We start from the raw sequence: 24,455 nt of genomic DNA, 5'->3' as shown, positions 1-24,455 counted from the left end.
TCCTTGATTTAATTTCTTATCTAAGGCTCCTATATTACTTTCTATTATCCTTTTAAATAAAAATTTCATGCTTCATTCATGCTAGTACATCACACATTTTGTTTGACAACTTTTCATACTTTACATTATTATTTCATGGATAGTGTTTTTGATACTGGTTGATTCACTGTGAACAGTTGTGGTTTTGATCATATGCATTTTCAAATTGTGGTAAGTCATAGAAAAAACAAAAAGATGTAAATAATTCTTCCCCAGGTTCATACAACTCCCAAAGAATTTACCTGACATAAATACTGAACATATATCAAAAAAGCAGACTGGGAAAATACTACCATGAGCTTCAAGCTCAGCTCTACCACTATTTAATTGGAAAACAAAACATAACAAAAAAGTAATTTCACTTCCCTGTGTAAGTGCCAGTAGGACTTTCACTTACATGGCTGAAAAAGAGGCCCATGAATGTCACTATGGTCATGGTACAGAATAGTACTCTTCACATGCAAACCACTCTGGTTATGACTCAGGACGTCATGGTGGAAAGTGTACACCACGTAACACTGCCTCCTAAAAGAGGCAATCCTGGGTTGGACATATCTAGCATGGATGCTAAGTAATCTGAATAAAGAAATCCCTGAGTCCCCTGAAATATCACATGAGACACTGTGCATGAGTACATATCGAGGAAAAGCAACCACAGATTTCACTAGGACCTCAAAGGAAGCAGTGAGGGAAGAAGCTTCAGGAGCACTGCTCCGGTGCTGGCACCCGTGGGATCATTCCAACTTCATAGTACACTTTCTCTTTGTATGTCAACCACACTCCAGTTTTCATGGACTCGAAGAGCCAATTCACGATCACAAGACTAATGATGATTTGTTAACACATCAGCAAATGTTCTCCAAATAAGAGAAAAATTGTTTGGTAACTACTTCTTGGTAAACTCCACCCCTGTTTGAATTCTTGTGGGCATTTTAAAGTTAATGTGTCCAAAAGTAACTTCTAATCCCTCCTGTTCCCCTAGGATCTTGCCCATCTCTGTTAATAGCAACTTCATCCTACTAGAGTCTAAACACAGAAAACTTTGAAGTCATTGTTAATTCCTCTCTTTCTCACATGTCATGTTATGGCAAAAATGATCTCAAATCACATCCAAAATTAGGGGTGCCAGGCTGGCTCAGTTGGCAGAATATGTGACTCTTGATCTTGGGGTTGTAGGTTCGAGATCCAGCTGGGTGTAGAGTTTACTTAAAAATAAAATTAAAAAAAAAAATCACATCCCCACATGGACTACATCTCACCCATAACCACTGCTGCCACCCTTATTCAAGTCACCATTATCTCCCCTGGGCTTAAGTTGGGAGCCTTTTATCTCAAAGCTTCGGTCCTTTATTCCTTATAGGTGATCCTTACTCCTCTGTGGATTTGACCTTTATTCTCTATGCAGAATTCTATACATCATAACTTAACTACTTACACCAAAAATTTAAGCAGAAAACAAAAGGGAACATAATCTCAGAAGTCCCTTCTGTCAAAACTCTCAGAGCACATTTACCTCTATTTCTTATGATGCTTAGAACTTTCCACTGCAAGAATACTGTGGCTGTGCTGCACAGAGAGATGTCTAATGCATTTCAGATGTGAAGATGTCAACATAGGGGAAGGAAAACAGTGTAAAACATCTAAGGTACCCACAACAAAATGAAGATACTACAAAAGATTACGAATATGCCATGAGAGTGATGGGTAAAAGGAAAGGTATGTGAGAATGTTGAAAATCAAGGGAGGAAAGGGTCATATGTGGAGGAGAGCAGAAAGGGTCTAGTGTTGCAAAGACGATGAAGGATGAAGACAGCAAAATCCATGTTAAATTTAACATGTTTGGGGCGCCTGGGTGGCTCAGTGGGTTAAAGCCTCTGCCTTTGGCTCAGGTCATGATCCCAGGTTCCTGGGATCAAGCCCCACATCGGGCTCTCTGCTCAGCAAGGAGCCTGCTCCCCCCCACCCCTCCCGCCTGCCTCTCTGCCTACTCGTGATCTCTGTCTGTCAAATAAATAAACAAAATCTTTAAAAAAAAATTAACATGTTCAAAACTAACTCCTAATACTGAATACTCCGAATATTGAATATTGGAGGGAGATTCAAAGGAAAGAACTGACTGGAGAGATAAGAGGACAAAAAATTGAAAAGGCTATCCCAAACTACTTTTTCAGGAAATACAGTAGCAAAAGGATAGGCCAGTGCATGTGAGCACTACAAGATCAAGGGAAGTTCTTCAGAGCTGATGAAGACTTCTGTAGCGTTTGTGGTGGGTGGGAAAGAACCTGGTGTTTGGGGTGGAAGGAAGGAGGGCATGCTGGGAAAAAAACAAGGACAGGGAAAGGAAGGTGAAAGACTAAGTGATGAGAGAGACTGACTAGGGCTTTGGGAACTCTTTGCACCAGGGATGGGAAAAGGCTAGAAGTGACAGAAGTATAGAGCCGGCACACCAAAGGGACTGTGTGTCACTAAAAAATAAGAAAGAACTGACCACGACAGAGGCGGGGTTTAACTTACGATACATCAGGCTCCCAAAGAAACTTTAGTTAACTGAAAGCATTCATCAAGATCTGACTGGCTGACATAGTTAAGGAAGACATCTACCAGCTTATCTACCTTTTTATCTGAAAACAAATCTGAAGTAAAATAAACTTTAAACGGAAAGTTGCCAGATAAAGGGAGGAATTAAGATGGCAGAGTAGTCAGGGACCCTAGGCTTGCCTGGTCCCTCGAACACAGCTAAAGCAACATCAAATCATTTTGAACAACTAGAAAATTGATCTGTGGATAAAGAAAAGAATCTGCATGACTGGGGAGAGAGAATGTGGCAGATGCGTGGTTCAGAGCTGTGAACTGGGAGAGAGAAAAGCTATGGTGCCGCAAAAGGTAGGGAGTGATTTTCATGGACTGAAGTCAGGGAGAGAGGGAGAGAGCAGAAGAAAGATCAGCGCACAGGGTTTGTACAACATGCTGTGGTGAGAGGATCCCCTCAGTTGCCCTGGGTGAGATCGTGCCCCTTCTTTTTTTTTTTTTTTTTTTTTTTAACATTTTATTTATTGAGAGAGAGCACAAGCAGAAAAAAGTGGCAGAGGGAGAAGCTAATTCCCCACTGAGTAGGGAGCCTGCTGCAGGACTCGATCCCAGGACTCTGGGATCATGACCTGAGCTGAAAGCCACCTCTTAATAACCAACTAAGCCACCCAGGCGTCCTGATCACACCCCTTCCTGGAATACATTTGGAAGAGGGTATATTGCCTCTCTAAGGACAAAAGGCCTGCTGGGATCCTTTGAGGACCCATTAAATAGCAGGGTACAAAGGCATGCATGGAGGGCAGATAACCTGGTCCCAGCTTTTCACTGATCATCACAATATACCCAAGCACCGTGTTTGAGCATCATGGGACTGCTTTTCTGGGACAGAACGGTGCCAGGTACAGCACTGTAAGGCTTTCCTCTGGAGCAGGCAAGTGGGCCCATGGCTTGTTGTGCCCTTTAAGATTTGGAGTTTTGAATCCCAGCCACTGGCCAGAGATAAAACACAGCCTGGGCATGGACAGGTTGAGGGCAGGAGTCTGATAAAAGTCTAGGACACAGGAGGGGAGACTATTCCCTTTTCTGTGAGGGCCTCCTGAACAGCAGCAGCCACAGGTTCCCCTCCCCAGGGGTGAGAGGGTGGAATGATGTCATCCTCCAATCCCCACCCCTCATTAGCACAGTCAGACTTCAGAGAGAAACAGAGCAGCTCCAGGGAAGGCTGGAGTTTCTTATACCAAACCTTCTGCGCCCAGAAGGAGCATCTTTACCAGGGCAGGTCTGACTGTAAGCCTGCACATTGCGCCTCTCTCCCAGAGGACCAACACAGGTCCCCCGCATGTACCAAGTCTACCCATCATAGAGTGTTCTAAAGCATCAGCTGCAGTTCTGGTGAAAATAGGACCAGGATTTCTTTTAATTTTTTCTTTTTTTTTCTTTTTTCTTTGGTATCAGATTACAATTTTTTGTTCATCCCTTTGCTTTTTTTGTTCCCTTTCCTGTTCTCTTTTCTTAGATCTGGACTTTTTTTTTTTTTTTAAAATCAGGCTTATCTTAACAAGCAAATCAAAGCACACCTAGTTAAAGGTCCAAACAATTCTCAATGCAAGCAAGGAGGAACTCTGTAGGGGACTGACCGGTGGAAAAGAGCAGTCAAAACACAACAGTAGGGTACGCACAGCATATACCAGAAATACTTCCTGAGGAGCCAGGCCCTGGACAGTATATAACCCCTTCTTAATACAGTATTACTCTAGGGAACAGGAAACATAACAAGCTTTCATAGCAAAAGACAGAAATCCAGACATAATAACAAGATGGAGGAATTCTCCTTAAAAGACAGATCAAGAGGAAATCACAGCCAGGATTTGTTTAAAACAGATATAAGCAGTATATCTGAACAAGAAGTCAGCAGTCATAGGAATACTAGCTGGGCTTGGAAGAAGCATAGAAGACACCAGAGAGAAACCCTGGCTGTAGATATAAAAGATCTAAAAACTAGTCATGCGGGGGGAAAAAATGCTATAACTGAGAAGCAAAACCAACTGGATATAATCACAATGAGGACAAAGAAGTAGAGGATCAAATAGGTGATACAGAAGATAAATTTATGGAAAATAATGAGTCTGAAAAGAGGGAAAGAAAACTAATAATCTTGAATATAGACTTAGGGGATTCAGCGATTCCACAAAGCACAATAGCATATGTATTGTAGGTGTCCCAGATCAAGTCCAAGAAGCACAGAGAACTCCCCTCAAAATCAACAAAAACAGGTCAACACGACAACACGTCACAGTGAAACCTACAAAATACCAAGATAAAGAGAGAATTCTGAAAGCACCTACGGGAAAAAGGTCTTTAACCTGCAAGGGTAGACACATAAGACTGGCAGCAGACCTGTCCACAGTGACTTAGCAGGCCAGAAAGGAGTGGCATGATGTATTCAACTACTAAATGGGTTACCCCAAAGATACAGATGTCGTGAAAAGAAGGGCCATCTGTACCCCAATGTTTATAGCAGCAATGGCCATGGTCGCCAAACTATGGAAAGAACCAAGATGCCCTTCAACAGACGAATTTAAGAAAGATGTGGTCCATAAACACTATGGAGTATTATGCCTCCATCAGAAAGGATGAAAACGCAACTTTTGTAGCAACATGGACCGGACTGGAAGAGATTATGCTGAGTGAAATAAGTCAAGCAGAGAGAGTCAACTATTATATGGTTTCACTTATTTGTGGAGCATAACAAATATCATGGAGAAATATGCAGCCAAAAATACTTTATCCAGCAAGTCTGTCATTCAGAATAGGAGAAATAAAGAGTTTCCCAGACAAGTAAAAATTAAGGAGTTTGAAAAATTAAATCAGCTCTGCAAGAAATAGTAAAGGGGACTCTTTGAGTGGCAAAGAGAGACCAAAAGAAACAAAGACTAGAAAAGAACAGAGACAATGTATAGGAGCAGCAACTTTACAGGTAATACAATGGCACTAAACTCATATCTACCAATAATTACTCTGAAAGTAAAGGACCAATCAAAAGATAGAGGGTATCAGAGTGGATAAAAAAACAAGACCCACTGATATGCTGTCAACAAGAGATTCACTTCAGATCTCACAAAGTCACCTCCAGATTGAAAGTGAGGCAGTGGAGAACCATCTGTCATGCTAATAGACATGAAAAGAGAAAGCTGGAGTAGCCATACTTATATCAAACAAACTAGTATTTTAAACCAAAGACTGGTTTAATAAGAGATGTAATAAGATATGAAGAAGGGTACAACATCATAATAAAGGGATATACCCAACAAGAAGATCTAAAATTTGTGAATATTTATGCCCCCAACTTGGAAACAGCCACATCCATAAATCGACTAATAACAAACTTAAAAAAACACATTGATAATAATACAATAATAGTGGGGGACTTTAACACCCCATTCACAGCAATGGATAGACCATCAAAGCAGATCGACAAGGAAACAAGGGCTATGAATGACACACTGAACCAGATGGACTTAACAAACATATTCAGAGCATTTTATCCTAGAGCAGAAAAATAAACATTCTTTTCAAATGCACACAGGATAATCCCCAGAAAAGATCACATACTGGGTCACAAATCAAGCCTCAATAAGTAGAAAAAGATTGTGATCATACCATGTATGTTATCAGACCACAATGCTTTGAAAGTTAAAGTCAACCACAAGAAATAATTTGAAAAAACCACAAATATATGGAGGTTAAAGAACATCCTGCTACTAAAGAATGAATGGGTTAACTAGGAAATTAAAGAAAAAATTAAAAAAATACATGGAAGTAAATAAAAATGAAAATATGACAGTCCGAAATCTTTGGGATGAAGCAAAGGCAGTCATAAGAGAGAAATATATAGCAATGCAGGCCTTCCTCAAGAATAAAATCTCAATTATACAATCTAACCCTACACCTAAAGTATCTGGAAGAAGAACAGCAAATAAAGACTAAAACCAGCAGAAGGGAAATAATTAAGATTAGAACAGAAATAAATGATATAGAATGTTTTTTATTTTTTTTCCTTTATTTTAAGATTTTATTTATTTGAGAGACAGAGAGAGAGAGAGAGAATGAGAGAGAGAGAGAGCTTGAGAAGGGGGAGGGTCAGAGGGAGAAGCAGACTCCCTGCTGAGCAGGGAGCCCAATGTGGGACTCAATCCTGGGACTCCAGGATCATGACCTGAGCTGAAGGCAGTTGCCTAACCAACTGAGCCACTCAGGCATCCCTATATAGAATGTTTTTTAAAGTAGATCAACAAAACTTGGAACTTGTTCTTTGAAAAATTAATTGGTAAACCCTTGGCCAAACTTATCAAAAAAAAAAAAAAGAGAGAGAGAGAGAGAGAGAGAGAGAAAGGACCCAAATTTATAAAATCATGAATTAAAGAGTGGCAATCACAACTAACCCTGCAGAAATACAAACAATTATGAGAGAATATTATGAAAAATTATATGCCAACATTATAGGCAATCTGGAAGAAATGGATAATTCTTAAAAACATATAAACTACCAAACCTGAAACAGGAAGAAATAAAAAGTTTGAACAGACCCAGAACCAGCAAAGAAAGTAAATCAGTAATCAAAAATCTCCCAACAAACAAAAGTCCAGGGCTGGATGACTTCCCAGGGGAATTCCACCAAACATTTAAAGAATAGTTACCTATTCTTCTGACACTGTTCCAAAAATGGAAAATGAAGGGAAACTTCCAAACTCTATGAGGTCAACATTACCTTAACTCCAAACCAGATAAAAACCCTACTAAACAGGAGAATTACAGACCAATATCCCTGATGAACATGGATCCAAAAATTCTCACCAACTGAATCTAACAGTACATGAAAAGGTTTACTCACCATGATCAAGTGAGATTTATTCCTGGGCTGCAGGGTGGTTCAATATCCACAAATCAAACAATGTAATAAACCACATTAATAAAAGAAAAGGTAAGAACCATATGATCCTTTCAAAAGATGCAGAAAAAGCATTTGACAAAATACAGCATCCTTTCTTAATAAAAAACCCTCAAGAAAGTAGGGATAGAAGGAACACATCTCACTATCATAAAGGCCATATACAAAAGACCCACATCTAATACCATCCTCAATGGGGAAAAACTGTGAACTTTTCCTCTAAGGTCAGGAACATCACAGGCATGTCCACTCTCACCACCGTTCAACATAGGACTGGAAGTCCTAGCCTTAGTAATGGAACAACAAAAAGAAATAAAGGACATCTAAACCAGCAAGGAAAAAGTCAAATGTTCACTCCTTGTAAATGACTTGATTCTCTACATAGAAAACCCAAAAGAGTCCGTCAAAAATTGCTAAAAATAATGCACAAATTCAGCAAAGTCACAGGATATAAAATCAAGGTACAAAAGTCTGTTGCATTTCTACACACCAGTAAGGAAGTAGCACAGACAGAAATCAAGGAATCAATCCCACTTACAATTGCACAATAAGATAGCTAGAAATAAATCTAACCAAAGAGGTAGAAGACCTACACACTGAAAACTACAGAACACTTATGAAAGAAATTGAAGAGGACAGAAAGAAATGGAAAAACACTCCATGCTCATGGATTAGAAGAACAAATATTATTAAAATTTTCTAAAATACAGAATGTCTCTACTACCCAAAACAATCTACATATTCAAAGCAATCCCTATAAAAATAAGATCAGGATTTTTCACAGATCTGGAACAAACAACACTAAAATTCATATGGAACCAGAAAAGACCCTGAATAGCCAAAGTAATATTGAAAATGAAAAGCAAAATGCTGGCATCACAATCTCAGACTTCAAGCTGTATTAAAAAGTTGTAATCAGCAAGTCAGTATGGTACTGACACAAAAGCAGACACACAAATCAATGGAACAGAATAGAGAACACAGAAATGGATCCACAACTGTATGGCTAACTAATCTTTGACAAAGGAGGAAAGAATATCCAATGGAAAAAAGACAATCTCTTCACCCAGTGATGCTGAGAAAACTGGACAGTGGCATGCAGAAGAATGATACTGGACCTCTTTCTTACACCATAAACAAAAATAGATTCAAAACGAATGGAAGGCCTAAAAGTAAGACAGGAAAACATCAAAATCCTACAGGAGAAAACAGACAGCAACCTCTTTGACCTGGCAATTTCTTATAGACACATTTCTGGAGGCAAGGAAAACCAAAGCAAAAATGAGCTACTGGGACCAAATCATGATAAAAAGCTCCTGAAAAATGAAGGAAAAAATCAATAAAACTAAAAGGTAATGGGTATAATGGGAGAAGATTTTTGCAATGACATATCTGATAAAGGATTAGTATCTAAAATATATAAAGAACATGTACAACTCAACACCAAAAACACAAGCAATCCAATTAAAAAATGGGCAGAAGAAAAACAGATAATTCTCCTAAGACCTACAGATAGCTAAAGCCACGTGAAAAGATGCTCAACATCCCTCAGCATCAGCAAAATACAAATCAAAACCACAATGAGATGCCACCTCACACTTGTCAAAATGGCTAAAATTAACAACTCAGAAAACAAGAGATGTTGGTGAGGATGCAGAGGAAGGAGACTTTTGCACTGCTGATTAGAACAGAAACTGCTGCAGCCACTCTGGAAAACTGCATGGAGATTCCTCAAAAAGTTAAAAATAAAACTACCCTATGGCTCAGCAATTGTCCTACTAGGTATTTATCCAGAGGATACAAAAATGCTTAATCAAAGGGGCACATGTACCCCAATGTTTACAGCATTTCCAACAATAGCCAAATTATGTAAAAAGTCAAAATGTCTATCAACTGATTAATGGATAAAGAAGTGCTATATAGAGAGCATAGAATATTACTCAGCCATCAAAAGGAATGAAATCTTGCCATTTGCACAACATGGATGGAACTAGAGTATATTACACTAAGAGAAATAAGTCTGCCAGAGAAAGACAAATACACAATTTCACTCATGTAGAATTTAAGAAATGAAACAGATGGACACAGGGGAAGGGAAGGAAAAATAAAGTAAGATAAAAACAGGAGACAGACTATAAGAGACTCTTAAAAATAGAGAACAAACTGAGGGTTGCAGGAGGAGAGGCAGATGGGGGGGTGGGCTAAACAGGTGATGGACATAAAGGAAGGCACTTGTTGGAATTAGCACTGGGGGTTTCAGTAAGTGACGAATCATTAAATTCTATTCCTGAAACCAATAGTACACATATGTTAACTAACTTGAATTTAAATTAAAAAAAAATAATAAAGTGAAATAACCAGATAAAATAAAGGATGCTCAGTTATATCTGAATTTCAGATAAACAGTGAATAATATTTTTAGTATAAATATGACCTATACAATATATAAGATATATTTGTACTAAAAAAAATTATTCATTATTTACCTGAAATTCAAATGCAACTGGGACCCTTGGTTTTTGTTTTATTTTGTTTGCTAACTCTGGTGAGGCTATTTCAATAAGATATAGGCTATTCTGAGTAACAGCAGCATGTGGAAAATAGAAAAATGTAGCCAAAAGAAAACAGAAAATGCACTGGATCCTGATTAGATAAAGGAACTAAGGTAGTGTTAAGGGAGCAATAAAGAAGAATAAAACAAAAACAAATTTTTAAAAGTTTCCTTGGAGAAATAAAATATGTCCACTTAAATATTAACTAATAATGCAAAGCAGTGAAAAAAGTGTCTGAATGAACAGTATAGAGATTAGCGGATCAGAAAAAGGACTAATCAGTTTCATTTAGCACAGAGAAAACAAAAGTTAAGCTAAGCCTTAAAAGAAAGACAGGTCCATGTAGAACTCTCATACTCCAAAGAGTAGAAAAAAGAGTGGCAAGAGAACAAAACTAAAAAAGAATGGCAGAGAGAGTAACAAAACTGAGTGGAAGGGGAGTAAAAAATGAGAAGCTTTGGATGTATATTTCTTCCTGCACTGGCATAAAACAAGAGGTAAAGCATTAGACAAGGAGAGGAGAAAAGATGCTGATTCAGGGACATACAACACCTCATTCACTTATCCAGTACGTCCTTTCTTCAAAATTTACTGGATATTCACCAGGTGGAGAAACTAACAGTGAGTGGACCAGGTGAGCCAAAACAGACTGACTGTGCAAATGCATAGTTTAAAAAAAAAAAAATAAGAGAAATGGGACCAAGTTGCTGAGGATTGTAATTGTGGTCAATCTCATGAAAAAGAAATATCAACCTGTTTTTCTGGATCTCACTTTCTAGAGAATTATTCTGTTAACACTGAATAGATTTGTTTGTAAATCTTAAAATCCAAGGTATACTGAAGGGGATGAATTTTTAAATTTTAAATTCTATAGCATCCTCCCAATGACAAAAGTGGGAGATACATATGTGAGAGAGGATGAGAAAAATGTTCATTGAAGCTACGTGATGTGTATGTGGGGGTTCGCTGTACTATTCTCTGTACTTGACTGCATGTTTTCAACTTCCCATAATGTTTTTAAAAGTAGGAACATGTGATATTCAAGGGGATTTAAGGACAGAATGGCACTTAACTTTCTCAGTGAGAGAAAATCACAAAGACGTTATGCACAAGAAGATTAATAAGACATTCTTTTTCCCATGAAAATGACTGTTAACTCCTAAAATCACCCTGAAGGTACATCAAATCAAAGCCCTTTTGCTTCCATGTCTGACTGCCAAGCAGAATTTATGAGACTATAATAGTTCTTAGTTCTATGATTAACAGCATTTCCATGTAAACATGATATGCTTCACTGCACAACATAATAAGCAAAAAAATAAAATAATAAAATAAATAAAAATGAAAGATCCTCTATTGCTCTCCTTAGGTATACTGCTCAACTGGTAAAGTATGGGCCTTTTTACATATATACAAATGAAGGTAATTCTACGAATAAAAGTCTCAAGGTTAAGTGCTTAATGTACTCCAGGGTTTTTTCCCTGCAGTGAGTAGGCCAGATTTACGGTAATCTGCAATCTTACTTTATGATCTAAAGGATACATTTGAGCAGCAGTTTTCTCTAGCTGTATGTGTTGTGAAATATCAAAACTAACTGGTGATTCTACTTTGATTAAAACATAGAATGTAGAATGAAAATAGACCACTCTCTTATAACGTACACCAAAATCAATTCAAAATGGATTAAAGACCCCAGTGTAAGAGAAAACCACCAAAATCCTAGAAGAGAACACAGGTTGTAACCTCTTTGACATCATCCACAGCCTCTGCTTTCTACATATGTCTCCTGAGGTAGGTGAAACAAAAGCAAAAATAAATTTCTGGGACCTCATCAAGATAAAACCTTTCTGCAGAGTGCAGGAAACAACAAAACTAAAAGGTAGCCTGCCGAATGGGAGAAGATATTTGCAAATGACACACCTGATAAAGGGTTAGTATTCAAAATCTATAAAGAACTTACCAAACTCAACACCCAAAAGACAATCCAATAAAAAAGAGGCAGAAGACATGAATATACATTTTTCCAAAGAAAACATACAGATGGCTAACAGATACTATGAAAAGATGCTCAATATCCCTCATCTTTGGGGAAATATGAATCAAAACTACAATGAGATATAATCTCAGACCTGTCAGGATGGCTAAAATTCACAGCTCAGGAAACAACAAATGCTGGTGAGGATGTGGAGAAAGGGGGGCCCCTCCTACACTGTAGGAATGCAAGATGGTACAGTCACTCTAGAAAACAGTATGGAGGTTCCTCAAAAATGTTAAAAATAGAACTATCCTACAATTCAGCAATATACAATTAGGTATTTACCTGAAGAATACAAAAATACTAATTCAAAGGGATACATGCACCCCAATGTTTATAGCAGCATTATCTACAATATCCAAATTATGGAAACAAGTATCCACTGACTGATGAATGGACAAGGAAGCTGTGCTATATATAAGAGTGTGTGTGTGTGTGTACACACACTGTGGAATAGTACTCAGCCATCAAAAAGAATAAAATATTGCACTTACATAATCTCACCAAACAAACTGAGGTTTGCTGGGGGTTGGGGAGGAGAAGGGATGGGGTGGTGGGGTTATGGACATTGGGGAAGATATGTGCTATGGTGAGTGCTGTGAAGTGTGTAAACCTGGCGATTCACAGACCTGTACCCCTGGGGCTAATAATACATTGTATGTTAATAAAATTTTTTTAATTAAAAAAAATGTTGCACTTATGACAACACGGATGGAGCTAGAGAGTGTTATGCTAAGTGAAATAACAGTCAGAGAAAGACAAATACCATACGATTTCATTCATATGTGGAATTTAAGAAACAAAACAAATAAGCAAAGGGGGTAAAAAAAAGGGAAAGGGAAAGCAAGGAATTAACTCTTAACTATAGAGAACAAACTGATAGTCACCAGAAGGGAGGAAGATAAGGATTAAGGAGCTCACTTGTTGTGATGAGCACCAGGCATTGCATGGAAGTGTTGAATCACTATACTGTACACCTGGAACTAATATTACACTGTATGTTAATTAACTGGAGTTTAAGTAAAAACTTTAAAAAAAAAAAAAGGGTCACTTCTAACCTCTCCAACAAGTTGGATAAGGTATAAAGTCATAGTTTCTAAAAATCTACCAGAGAGATAAGGATATAGAGAAACTTAAATAAACTCTAAAAAATTATAAGACCTTCATGGGAGAGAAGAACTCCATGGCTGCCCTGTGCGTGCCAGAGCAGCACATGGAAGAGAAAGCCTCTGCAGATGGAGGTATGGACAAATAAGTCAAATTTTCAATGAGTTTTTAATGGCTGCACATAGACTGGGGTGATAGATCAGAAGTCCAAGGAGCCCTAGGCATTAGACTCAGCCTGCATCCATTCACCAAACTTTCTCACGGTCTTGCTAAGTGCACAGGTCGTATACAAAAGGTGGGAGGTCTGACAGGAAAGCTGAGAGAACTCCCCCCTTAGATACAGAGCCCCTACCAAATGTAAGAAAGTCACTTTCCTAAGATGGGAAGCAGGGCAGGAGAGTGGAAGCAAACCCCTCTGAAGCATTCAGGCATTCAGGCCTTTATAAGGCATCTGCCCTCTGAAGGCTGGGACAGAGTAGCTGGGCAAAGAAAGATCTCCCATGGCTCAGAAGCTGAGGCATAACATAAGACAAAGAGCATTCCCCATCGGATTTCCTGGGAGAATGGCAATGTTCTATACATGCCCTGTGTTGGGTGATGATGACATGAGTCTATAAAATGTCAAAACCCATCATGATGACCACGTAAGAACTGTGTGTTTTAAAGTGCATCTCAAATTTAATAATTTTTTAAAAAAAGAATCTAATGTGAAAAACAAAAAGCAACTAATCTATTTAATCACTTCCTTAGAAAAGCTTTGATGTTGTGAAATCTGGTCTCTCCCTCTGAGAGCTGCTAAGTTGAAGCCAGCAGATCCTAAGACTCCCTGTATCCATATAGTGTGGAGAAGCTGTGGCTGGTCTCAAAGTTTTAGAAGGACCTTTCAAAGAATTTTGTTTGCAGGCTGAAAGGGTATGCCTACCTATAAGTCTACAGGAAAACTGATGAAGGTGAGAAGCATTAAAAACATAATGAATCCAACAATGAATGGAAATAAAGGAAAACCTGTCTTTTTTATCTTGAGGGATGGTTATTCTAGAGTTCCAGGCAGTCTAAATGCTCTAGTGCCTATTTTTCCTGAAAACACACTGCTACTATGAAGAAGAAAAGTTGTCTTCGTGCTAATGAAGCTGAAGAGAAAAAGCCTTCCTTCATCTGACAGGATGTTCTCAGAGCCTTGTGAGACGGAGCCTTGCCGGTGCCCCAGGGCTGCATGTCACTTTTCCAGCACTTTCTTTCATACTCTAATTATGGCTGAATAAAAGAAGGAGATTATATCCTTGATGACTCTGTGTCCCAGGAAAGACTGAGGGTAGCAGAGCTAGCACGGCCAAACACAGAGAGGGCCCAGTCGCCCGTCAGAACAGAGACATCCAACTTATTTTCTCCACAGACCTGACTTCCGGTGGCAACATGGCCTAATGAAATGATAAAAATACCCAAACAGAATAATTATAGTATCTAACTTGCTTGAGGAATAAGTATGTGCCAGCCACCATGCTAAGTCCCAGACTTCTGCAGAGCCAGTGAGATAAAGTACTACTCTCATTGCCACTTCACGAATGGGAAACTGGGCAGCTACCAAAACCTGTTAAGCAGTGGATCCCTAAGTTTGAAACCGGGCATGAGAACTCAGTATCTGTAAGTCCTTCTACATGAAACACTATTCTGCTTCCCCAAATAATGGAAAGGGGCAGACTTTGGAGTCAGAAAGCCCTGAGTTGAAATCATGATTTTACAGATACTGATGATACAGCCTTTGGAAGGACAGTTAACCTTTCTAAGCTTCGATTCCATTCATAGGACACAGGTAACATCACAAAATAGATGGACATAGGGGAAGAGAAGGAAAAATAAAATCAGATAAAAATTGAGAAGGAGACAAACCATAAGAGACTCTTAACTATGGAAAACAAACTGAGGGTTGCAGGAAGGGGGAGGGTGGGGGTATGGGGTAATTGGGTGACGGAGAGTAAGGAGAGGACATGATGGAGGAGCGCTGGGTGTTATATAAGGCTGATGAATCACTAAATTCTACCCTTGAAACTGATAATATACTATATTTAACTGAATTGAATTTTTAAAAAATTTTTAAGTACAGGTAACATAATAACTCAAAAGTTATTCTTGGGATTATAGACAATGTGACGAGCCTGGCCCTTAGCAGGTGCTCAACAAATGGCAGTTATTACTGGTGATCACAAATCATATTACCTCTTTAAAACTCTTTTCTGGATCACATAAATATATAAATTGTGTGTGTGTGTTTACGTGTGTGTGTATTCAAGCGAAGCATACCTAAAGGCATTGATATGGATCGAAAAGGAGAAATGATGGACAGAATAGAAGTTGTTCTTCAGAATTACATACATACATATGCACACACACATTTATCCTACTTTCTTCTCTAGAGGTGCCAAACATAACAACTTAACATTTTAATTAAGGCGTGTGACTGATACACACGAGGGGACTATTGTCCTGGAGTACAGAACATGCGTAAGAACTGAAATTGTAGACGTTTCCATCTGCAAACACTGAAGCATCACAGTGTACTAGAAATATCACTGGTCTTAGAACCACTCGGGCTTCTGGTCAAATCTTTGTTTTAATAATTGACGGCTATGTGACCGAGAGCAAGAAAGGTTATTTACCTTCTAAAGCTTTCGTTTCTCTCATCTATAAAATGAACATAATTATACATGGCAGTTTGTGTTAATGATCATAATATGTGTAAAACACCTGGTCTCTAGTAGATGCCCTGTGAATGGTAGCTAAATTGTAACCATTATTGTTCCTTTATGTCTTCTATAATAGTCATACTAGAAGTCAATCACAATTTCCATTTGTTTTCCATAAATCTTATAGTGACATCTTATAACTATATACCAATTACTAGAGTCACACCAGAATTTGCCCAAAGACAGGGCTTAAAAATTCATTAATTTTAAAGCTTTCCTTGATTAGTTACAAAAGGAATTAAGTTAGAAATAATCTCTTTATAAGTCAGTGGAAGTGTTTTATTAATTTTTAATTGCAAATTAACTTATGGTATTAATTAATTATATATTTTTTAAATTTTTAATTAGACTTTAAGTTAAATTATTTCAAGTCTGGAAGGAACTATTTTCCTCTGTATTTTAATCAAGTTCTTTTAGGCACTTGGCTAGCTGGCTCAAAGACTAAAAAAAAAGAGCCACAGTTTGGAGAAAATCAGGGAGAACTTTAACAGTAAGGAAAGAAGTCAAGAGAGCCACAAAACATGAAAACAAGAGAGAAATAGGGTCAAGTGAGAGTTGTCCAGGAAAGATACAAAACATCATCTTTGAAAGGGTGTTGTGGGCACTCATTACATAACACCCGCAGAAGTGTTCTGGTCTCCTGAGAGATGGGCGCTCTCTCAATACAAGGTATTATGGTTTCTGTCTTTATAACCGAGAGATTGATATTCTTTGGTAAGACTCCATATCCAGTGTAGAAGCAACACAATTAGAAGCCTGAAACAGCACTTCTCCCTTGTTCTCCAACACAAAAGTCTCCCTCCAGTGTGTGACCTTCCATGCAAAACAGCTCATTTTTAAAGCTTGGTTCCAGTCTCTTAAAGGTCCTTGGTTACAAGCCATGGGAAAGGATATCATGTGACAGAAGCACAGTCCTTTCTAAGTGACAGGGGAAATGTCCTGCTACAATCACTCTTAGTGAGGAGAACACAACACCATTTGGTAGTCAGAAGAATTCTTTTTTTTTTTTTGTATTTTATTTTATTTTATTTATATTATTTTTTAAACACACTGTATTTGTACCCCTGGGGTAGTCAGAAGAATTCTTAATCGTACTAGAAACAGAGAGAGGATACCATGCTCTCACATTGCGACTGCCCTCACTTTCCCTGTGAAAATACCTCAAGGTGACAATGAATGGATATAGTAGTTAAATTCCTAAGAAGGTTTAAAAAGCATGTTGTAGGGGTAAATGTTCACTTGAGTTAAAACGGAAAAAAAAAAGCTGACTAGAATAAGAAAAGTGTTTCTTTTTGCCCATCCACAATCACTGATTTGTGAAGTTGTATTCAAGCTCAGATGGTGGAAAGGGCAGGAGACATCATGTTATGAATATTATAATTAGTGTATACAATATGCAAATGACTTGAAATATTAAGACACTTACCATGTCAGTAGAAGAAACAGTTGGCAAATCCTCTGGGGCCAATGTAGTGTCATTAGATATTGAGATATTAACTGTAAGAAAAAGACAATTTTTACCATAAAAACAATATAAAAATGACCTTAATTTTGCAAAGCTAAGCTAGGCATTAACATGTCTTCAACAATAAAATAAATCCCAATGAATTTTTCTTTATTGTAACTGTAGTTACCTTTCACTTAAATAAAAATTACCAAAGATACAGACACATCTCTTGTATTTTAATTTGATAAGAAACAATGGCAAATATTTTTTAAAAATTGTATTACGATTTGTTTCAGACAGAAAAAGGAAAACACTTCACCATTACTAAAAGGCACTCAATATATTTTGCCTGTGAAATAAATGGATATTAGTAAGTGAATAATTTGATCACTGGCTTCATGTAGTCAAATCTCACAACATGGCATTTCACTAACTAATTTGGGATTTTGGGAACTTTGGATTGCATATGAGAAAGTGTATCTTTGCAAAATGTGGTAAAACAAAAAATCTTTCAAATACATAATCAATCATATAAATATAATGGGAATAAATATTTATCTAATTTTTAAAAAAATTATTTTTATATAATTTGGCATGATTTATAGATTTATTAAGAGTTTACTTTTGGAGGAATCTAATTAATTTATTAAACCAACTCTCCTCTTGGAAACATTTCATTTTTTAAAATCTATGAGTCTAAAATTAAAACAGTATTTAAAAAGAGTTCTGTAATTAAAATGTTATTTATCAGATAAAGCTTTTTCCTACTACATGAAGTTTTATGTGTTATAAGATAATCTGTTACTCAGAGTATAGCTGTAATTTGTGGAGATACTGTACAATGACACTTAAGTTTTTGTCTCTGAGTGTCATATTTAACATCCAATTTGCTAATTGTTATTTGGTCCCCTTCTGTCTGCCCCCTCCAGCCTCCAAGCCCCCAGACTGTCCTTTTAGCTTGCCATGTTTTAGGTCCTACCTACATAAGCTCTTAAGAAGAAACAAACAGATTTATTTGACTGTTGAAATTTAAAATATAAGATCTGTGAGGAAAGAACAGAAAGGGCAGGTCTTGTTCACACTTTTCCCCAGAATCTGCCCGGTCTGGCATGCAACCAACAAGAACTCAAAAATATTTGCTTACTACTTAACCTTGAAAAAACGAAAATTCTGCCATTTGCAAAAATACGGATGAGGGCATTGTGCTAACTGAAATAAGCCAGACAAAGACAAATACCATTTGGTGTCACTTATAGGTAGAATCTAGAAAATATAATAAAATAAAAAATAAGTACGACTCATAGAAATAGAGAGTAAAATGGTGGTTGCCAGGGAGTAGGGGTGGATAGGAAAAAGTTAGTAAAGGGGTACAAAATTTCAGTTATAAGAGGACAAGATCTGAGGATCTAATGTATAACGTGGTAACTACAGCTGGTGATACTATATTACAGAACTGAAATTTGCTGAGCGTAGGCCTTAAGTGTTCATAAAATAAAACTGCATAAAATAAAATAGAATAAAATGTGTGGTGATGGATATATGAATTAAGTTGGTGGCAATCCTTTCCTAATGTATACATATATGAAATCATCATTTTGTACACTTTAAATACATAACAATTTTGTCAATTTTACTTCAATAAAGCTGAAAAAATACTTGTTTACTGTCAATAAATAAGGCTAGAATATCAACCATTTAATGAAACAAAGGAGAGCAGATAAAGGCAAAAGAAGTGAAAAAAGGAAAACAAATAAAAGGGAGAAAACATTTAGTTGAGCCCTAGTTTTTCTCAATTTTGGAAGCCATTCTGATCTCTGAAGGTTCTGGAATTGTTAAACTTTTCGTCTAAAGCTCGCAGCTGCTAGGGCACCCCCTACTTCCTTAGTAAAACTGTTTTCTTATTCCATTTCATTGCAGGTCATGGAAAGAATCAAAATAGGCTAAAGGATGCTTGGCCTGAACAGTAAAGCCAAACGTGAATCCATTCCCAGAAGTTAGAAGATGTTAGTGGCTTTTCATTAACAAAACCTAAATTTTTATTATGATTTTGCTTAAAAAAGCCTAAAGTACATTTTGTTATTCCATTTGCTCACTTAAAAGCACCTGAAAGCATGTAACAGATATATTTTTATACCCACTTTATGTTGACTAGGACTCTGAGGCAAGATATGCCAGGTTTCTTGCCCAGGATTGCAGAGTCAACCAGAAATAGAATCGGTACCAAAATCTCATTTGGCGTTTTTTCTTTTCCTACCCAGCATTTGATTTTTGCAGCCACAGAATTCAAGGTGGGATAATACTCTCCAACGTTAGGGGCTGTAAATCTCAACTTTGAGCTGAAATGTCTTCTGGTCTGAGCTTTTGAAAGAAAACAGCGTATATGAAATCACAGGCACTATTTAGATGGGGTCTGGGAAGCTGTTCTTCCTGAGCAAGATTCTTTAATGCAATTTTATGAGCTTCCTATCACAAGAGAGTGAAGGTCTTTTTGCAACATACTTCTCTGCATAGAAACAAGGAGTAGGAGTGAAAGAGAAAGATATCCAAGCCTCCTTTTTTTGTGAAATGAATGACAGATAATAAAGCCACAAGTGAACTAAAATAGGATTCCAATCTGAACTTTCAGTAACTACTTTCAAGTTCTAGATACACATCAATTCTGCTCATCTAAATTCCTTTTATCTTTCCAGTTTTCCTCTGAGACAAGCCATTAAAACATACTGGCTCTAAAAATCCCAAAGACTGTATCAAAAGGACCATAAAAAGTATATGCCTTTCCTACTTATTTTAGTATGTAGTTGCTTCAAGAGAACTTCAAAGTAAATATTCAAACAAGCACTTCCATAAATCCATATTGGCAGAATATTGTAGAGTCCATAAGCAAGATTAAAAGTAAATTTCTTTAAGCTCACCGAAGAGGAAATGATCAATTCCAATTGGGAGTTTGGTCTATGAGAGCCACTGGTCACCATTTGGATCCATGTATTTTGGCAACCAAGTGCAGAATGATCTACGTGTATAGAATTTGTAATACCCTTAATTAGGATTCTGAAAAGGTCAAATAAAAAAGCATAAACACACTGCACTCTGTCTTCACTGTTTGCTCAGCACCATGGCTTATGAAGCAAAGAAAGTCTTTGCCGTAGGAATCTGGCTAATGTAGAATTAGCCAATTGTCCCTGGGATAGTCTGTGTCCCCCGCTTGGTTTCAAGGAGTTTTCACAGGTTGCTCATTTTATGTTCCTTGGATTTTCACTTCTTGATCCTCCTTCCTATGTATCAAATTCTAGCTGATTGCTGGAACAGGAGATTGAACACTATTGTAATGGACATATAAAAATATGCCTGGGAGTGCTCCTGTCTTAAGCTAGCTTTAATTATTCCTTCTATGTTTAATGAGAGAGCTACAGAAAGAACCGGTTACAGGAGCTATGAGCAGGAGAAAAAGATGACATCCATATGTCAGTGTAAGTATACCTCCTGCACAGGGACTACCAATGGCACCTTTAAGGTTGTCCTTCTTTTTCCTCTAGGACCTGGTACCAGGAACTACCCCAGGACTCCTCTGCTTTACACATTAGCAGGAACTGTAACATCAGGAATATATACACAAGTTCCAAGGTCAACTAGGAAACAACAAATGGCCATCGAGGCCAATCTGTCTGCTTTGACGCACCACCGCATCACAAGTTAGAGAAAGGACTGCTAAGAAAACTGGGCTTGGAATTCTGTCTGTCTCCACCACCTTCTGGGGCACAGTGCTACCTCACTGCAACTGACCACGGGTCCTTCGCTTGTGAAATTGGATTTATAACAATCTGCCTCATAAGGTTACTGCACAGGATGAAATAAGACAATGTAGGCAAAATTGTTAGTGGGTTCTCCAGGAGCAAGTGGACCTAAGATGGATGCTAGCCAGGGTTACTGCTAGCTTTATGACCTGGAGGAAGCAAAACTTCACCCCTGGAAGAAAGGCTGCTACCACACAAGCTTTATGTGATGATTAAATACATATATATTACAATATTACAATATAATGTATTGAAATAGAGTTTATTAAACTCCCTTAGTAAAATATCTGGCACTTGGATGGTGCTTAATAAATCTTAGCCAAATCTCAATCTATACCCTCAGCATAGCTTCTTAGGTTTACAATAATGCAGAATTGGTTTACCTGCTCTGAATGACAAAAAAATTTAAGAGTATTCTCCATGATAATGAAACTTTAATGTTTTATTCCATTCTACTTGAGCAAATTTGAGGAAACAGAGACTGGAAAATAGATACAGAATAAAACTGAAGAAGCTTCTTACCTGTGGGGTCACGTCAGACTTACTTAAGGGTCCTAGATAATTTCAGCACATGAGCGCCTCTTAATAAAATCAAATATTTATGCTTTAAATGTCGAGATCAATAAAAGGCCAAAGTGGCTTTTGGAGAGATGACAAGGTGAATGAAGAAAACTGTGGGAGAAACAGCTCTTAGGGAAATTACCTGCCACTGTCTCAGACTTGAGCCTTAAAACAAATAAAATTAAGAGGAAATTTTTTTTTCACTTTCTCTTGTTATTATCCCTTTCATTTTCCTAAGTATTTTTACCAAGCCTCATGCTTGAGGTTTTCACTGTACCTAGGTAAGTTCAAGTTAGGACACTCTCCAACCCAGGGACACTTTTCCACGTGTTCACTTATGATACTGCCTTGAAAGTCAAAGAGCTCAGCTACTGTCAGATATTAAGGGGGATATATTTAGCCCCTGTTTTCACAAAGCAAACAAACAAACAAAAATGCACACACACTTCTCTTCCTTACCCACCCATCATTACATTTCAGATGTGTATAGAAATTACTACAGCGTATATTTTCCAAATCTGTGTTTCTATACAGACCCACAGCTAGAGAATTAATTAATACAGGTCTGGTGATTACCCAAATTCACTGTTTCTGATTCCTGCAGGTGTTATACAGAAACTGCTAAAATATTAGGCTAGGAGAGAAAAAGGAAACTAAAATGATTGATGTTTCAAATTTCTATGGTTTTCTCAAAAGGCCATATAGCCATGAATGAGAAAACTTTCAGCTGTGCTGGTAAAGTCTCCTTGCGAATGCAAAGCCCGAGTGGTCCTATACCAGAAGGCTTGTTACCTCCTGCCTAACCATTACTTTGTGATTTAAACCTACTTTATAATCCAAAGCAGGAATGATACACAATAAAAATAAAATTTCATAGAATATGATGCAGGTCATGGAAGATAAATTAAGATTATCTTTTGTTTCCTAATTTTATATTTTATTTCCTAATTTTCTTTTAATGGACTTTCTAATTATGAAACGCATATTGACTATAATATGGGACCACAGGAGACACAATCCAGCAGTTCTTTTTAATGGCTGTAACATATTGGTGCTTAGCATTTATTAAGATAATAGAAAAATTATATAGAAAAAAATGGTAATGAAATTCTACGCTAGTGACAACCATTTTAGAGCATCTGGAAGCCTCCTCATGCTGGGAATAAAACAAAGGCATAGACATGGAAGCCGTGGCTACTTCTGATCTCTTGACTTGGTCTTACAGTTTTACACCAGGGGAAAAGCCATCTTTTACTTAGCGATACTATAGACAACAATGTTTCAGTGCCTGAAAAAGGATTTATTCCTCTTAATCATTCATCCATTATGAAGCATGTTCTCTCTGGAACAGTCAACAATGAATCAATAAAATATATCCCTTCTGTTAACAATAAAGTATAGTATCTATTCTCTTGGCTTGATTTTCTTGCTTTTCTAATTTATTTATCATTTTTAGCAAGGCTTCTTTCCCTTCCAGATATAAAACCACATTTGATTAGAAAGTTTATTTTGACCCTTTCTAAAATATTAATATGCCCTTGAGAGTACAGTCACTGCAACCTTGGCACATTAGGCAAATGAAAACAGGTACCAAAGTAGAAATGGATTTCTGAAAGTGTAGGTCAAATGAAAATCTGAGCTTGTTCATTCAAAAAGTAATTAACACACTTTGAAAGACAACACATTTTATAAAAATCTGTGTGTATATGTGTGTCTGTGTGGTATTTGTGTGGTGTGTGTGTGGGTATGTATGTGTGTGGTGGAGTATATAGGGGTGTGTGTGTGTGTGTGTGTGTGTGTGGTGTCTAGGTCTGTGTATGTGCAGGGCAATTTGTTCTGTGTGTGGTGTGGTATATAAATGTGTGTGGTGTGGTGTGTGCATGTGTATGTCTGGTGTATAGGTGTGTGTAGTATGGTATAGAGGTATGCATGTGTGTGTGTGTATGGTATATATGTATGTGTGTATATAGGTGCATGTGATGTGTGTGGTGTGTGCTTATGGTGCAGGATGGTGTAGCGATGTTGTGACGTGGTATGTGGTGTATAGGTGTGTGTACAGTATGAGGTATAGGTATGTGTGTGGTGTACAGGTATGTGTGGCATGGTGTGTATATACAGTATGGTGTATAGGTGTGTGTGTAGGTGAGTGAGGTGCGCACATACAGTGTAGTGTATAGATAGGTAACGATATGTGTGGTGGGTGCACGTGTGTGGGATACATGTGTAGTGTACCTCATTCCAAGCACAATTCTTTAAAAGGAATGAAATGGACCCATGACAAATTTTTGCTGAGAGCAGAAGGGGAAAGACCAAAGGGCAGGAGGAGGAGAGGGGAAAGAGGAGAGCTCATGACTTCTCCCCTATTTACAAAATTCTATCATTTATGTTTTTGAGTGAATTAGACCAATTCCCCTTAAGAGAACTGAACATTTCACCAATAGGACCTTTATGGCCTTCTTCTGCGTGACTGCATACAGTGTCCAACCGTTGTGCACACTTGGGATCCAGTGGAGTAATCTTAAGTGATCTAATTACAATGTACTGAACTCCTTAACACTTTTTTCTTTAAATATGGCTCCGATGTTTCATATTTATCTACAATAGCACATTAGTTGTTAATTTGAGGGGAACTGGCTTCCAAGAAAAACCTAGTTAGTATCTTTCTCTAGGAAAATTGGAGGGACAAATTATATTTTGAACCGCTT

The 24,455-nt window shown here is 37.6% G+C and overlaps 1 protein-coding gene across 6 annotated transcripts in view; it reads right to left on the bottom strand.

Moving 5' to 3' along the window:
• The window catches only part of SLC4A4 (solute carrier family 4 member 4), a 457,437-nt gene that overhangs the window by 86,623 nt on the left and 346,359 nt on the right, over nt 1-24,455 (bottom strand). For all 6 annotated transcript variants that reach the window (XM_059385129.1, XM_059385136.1, XM_059385120.1 and 3 more), the window contains one exon: nt 17,378-17,448. In XM_059385129.1, the coding sequence (XP_059241112.1) occupies nt 17,378-17,448 (71 nt within the window). The remainder of the gene's footprint in view (nt 1-17,377; nt 17,449-24,455) is intronic.

Source organism: Mustela nigripes, chromosome 1 (genome assembly GCF_022355385.1).
Source record: "Mustela nigripes isolate SB6536 chromosome 1, MUSNIG.SB6536, whole genome shotgun sequence".
Lineage (NCBI taxonomy): Eukaryota > Metazoa > Chordata > Mammalia > Carnivora > Mustelidae > Mustela > Mustela nigripes.
This window is presented reverse-complemented; position numbering and strand designations above follow the sequence as displayed.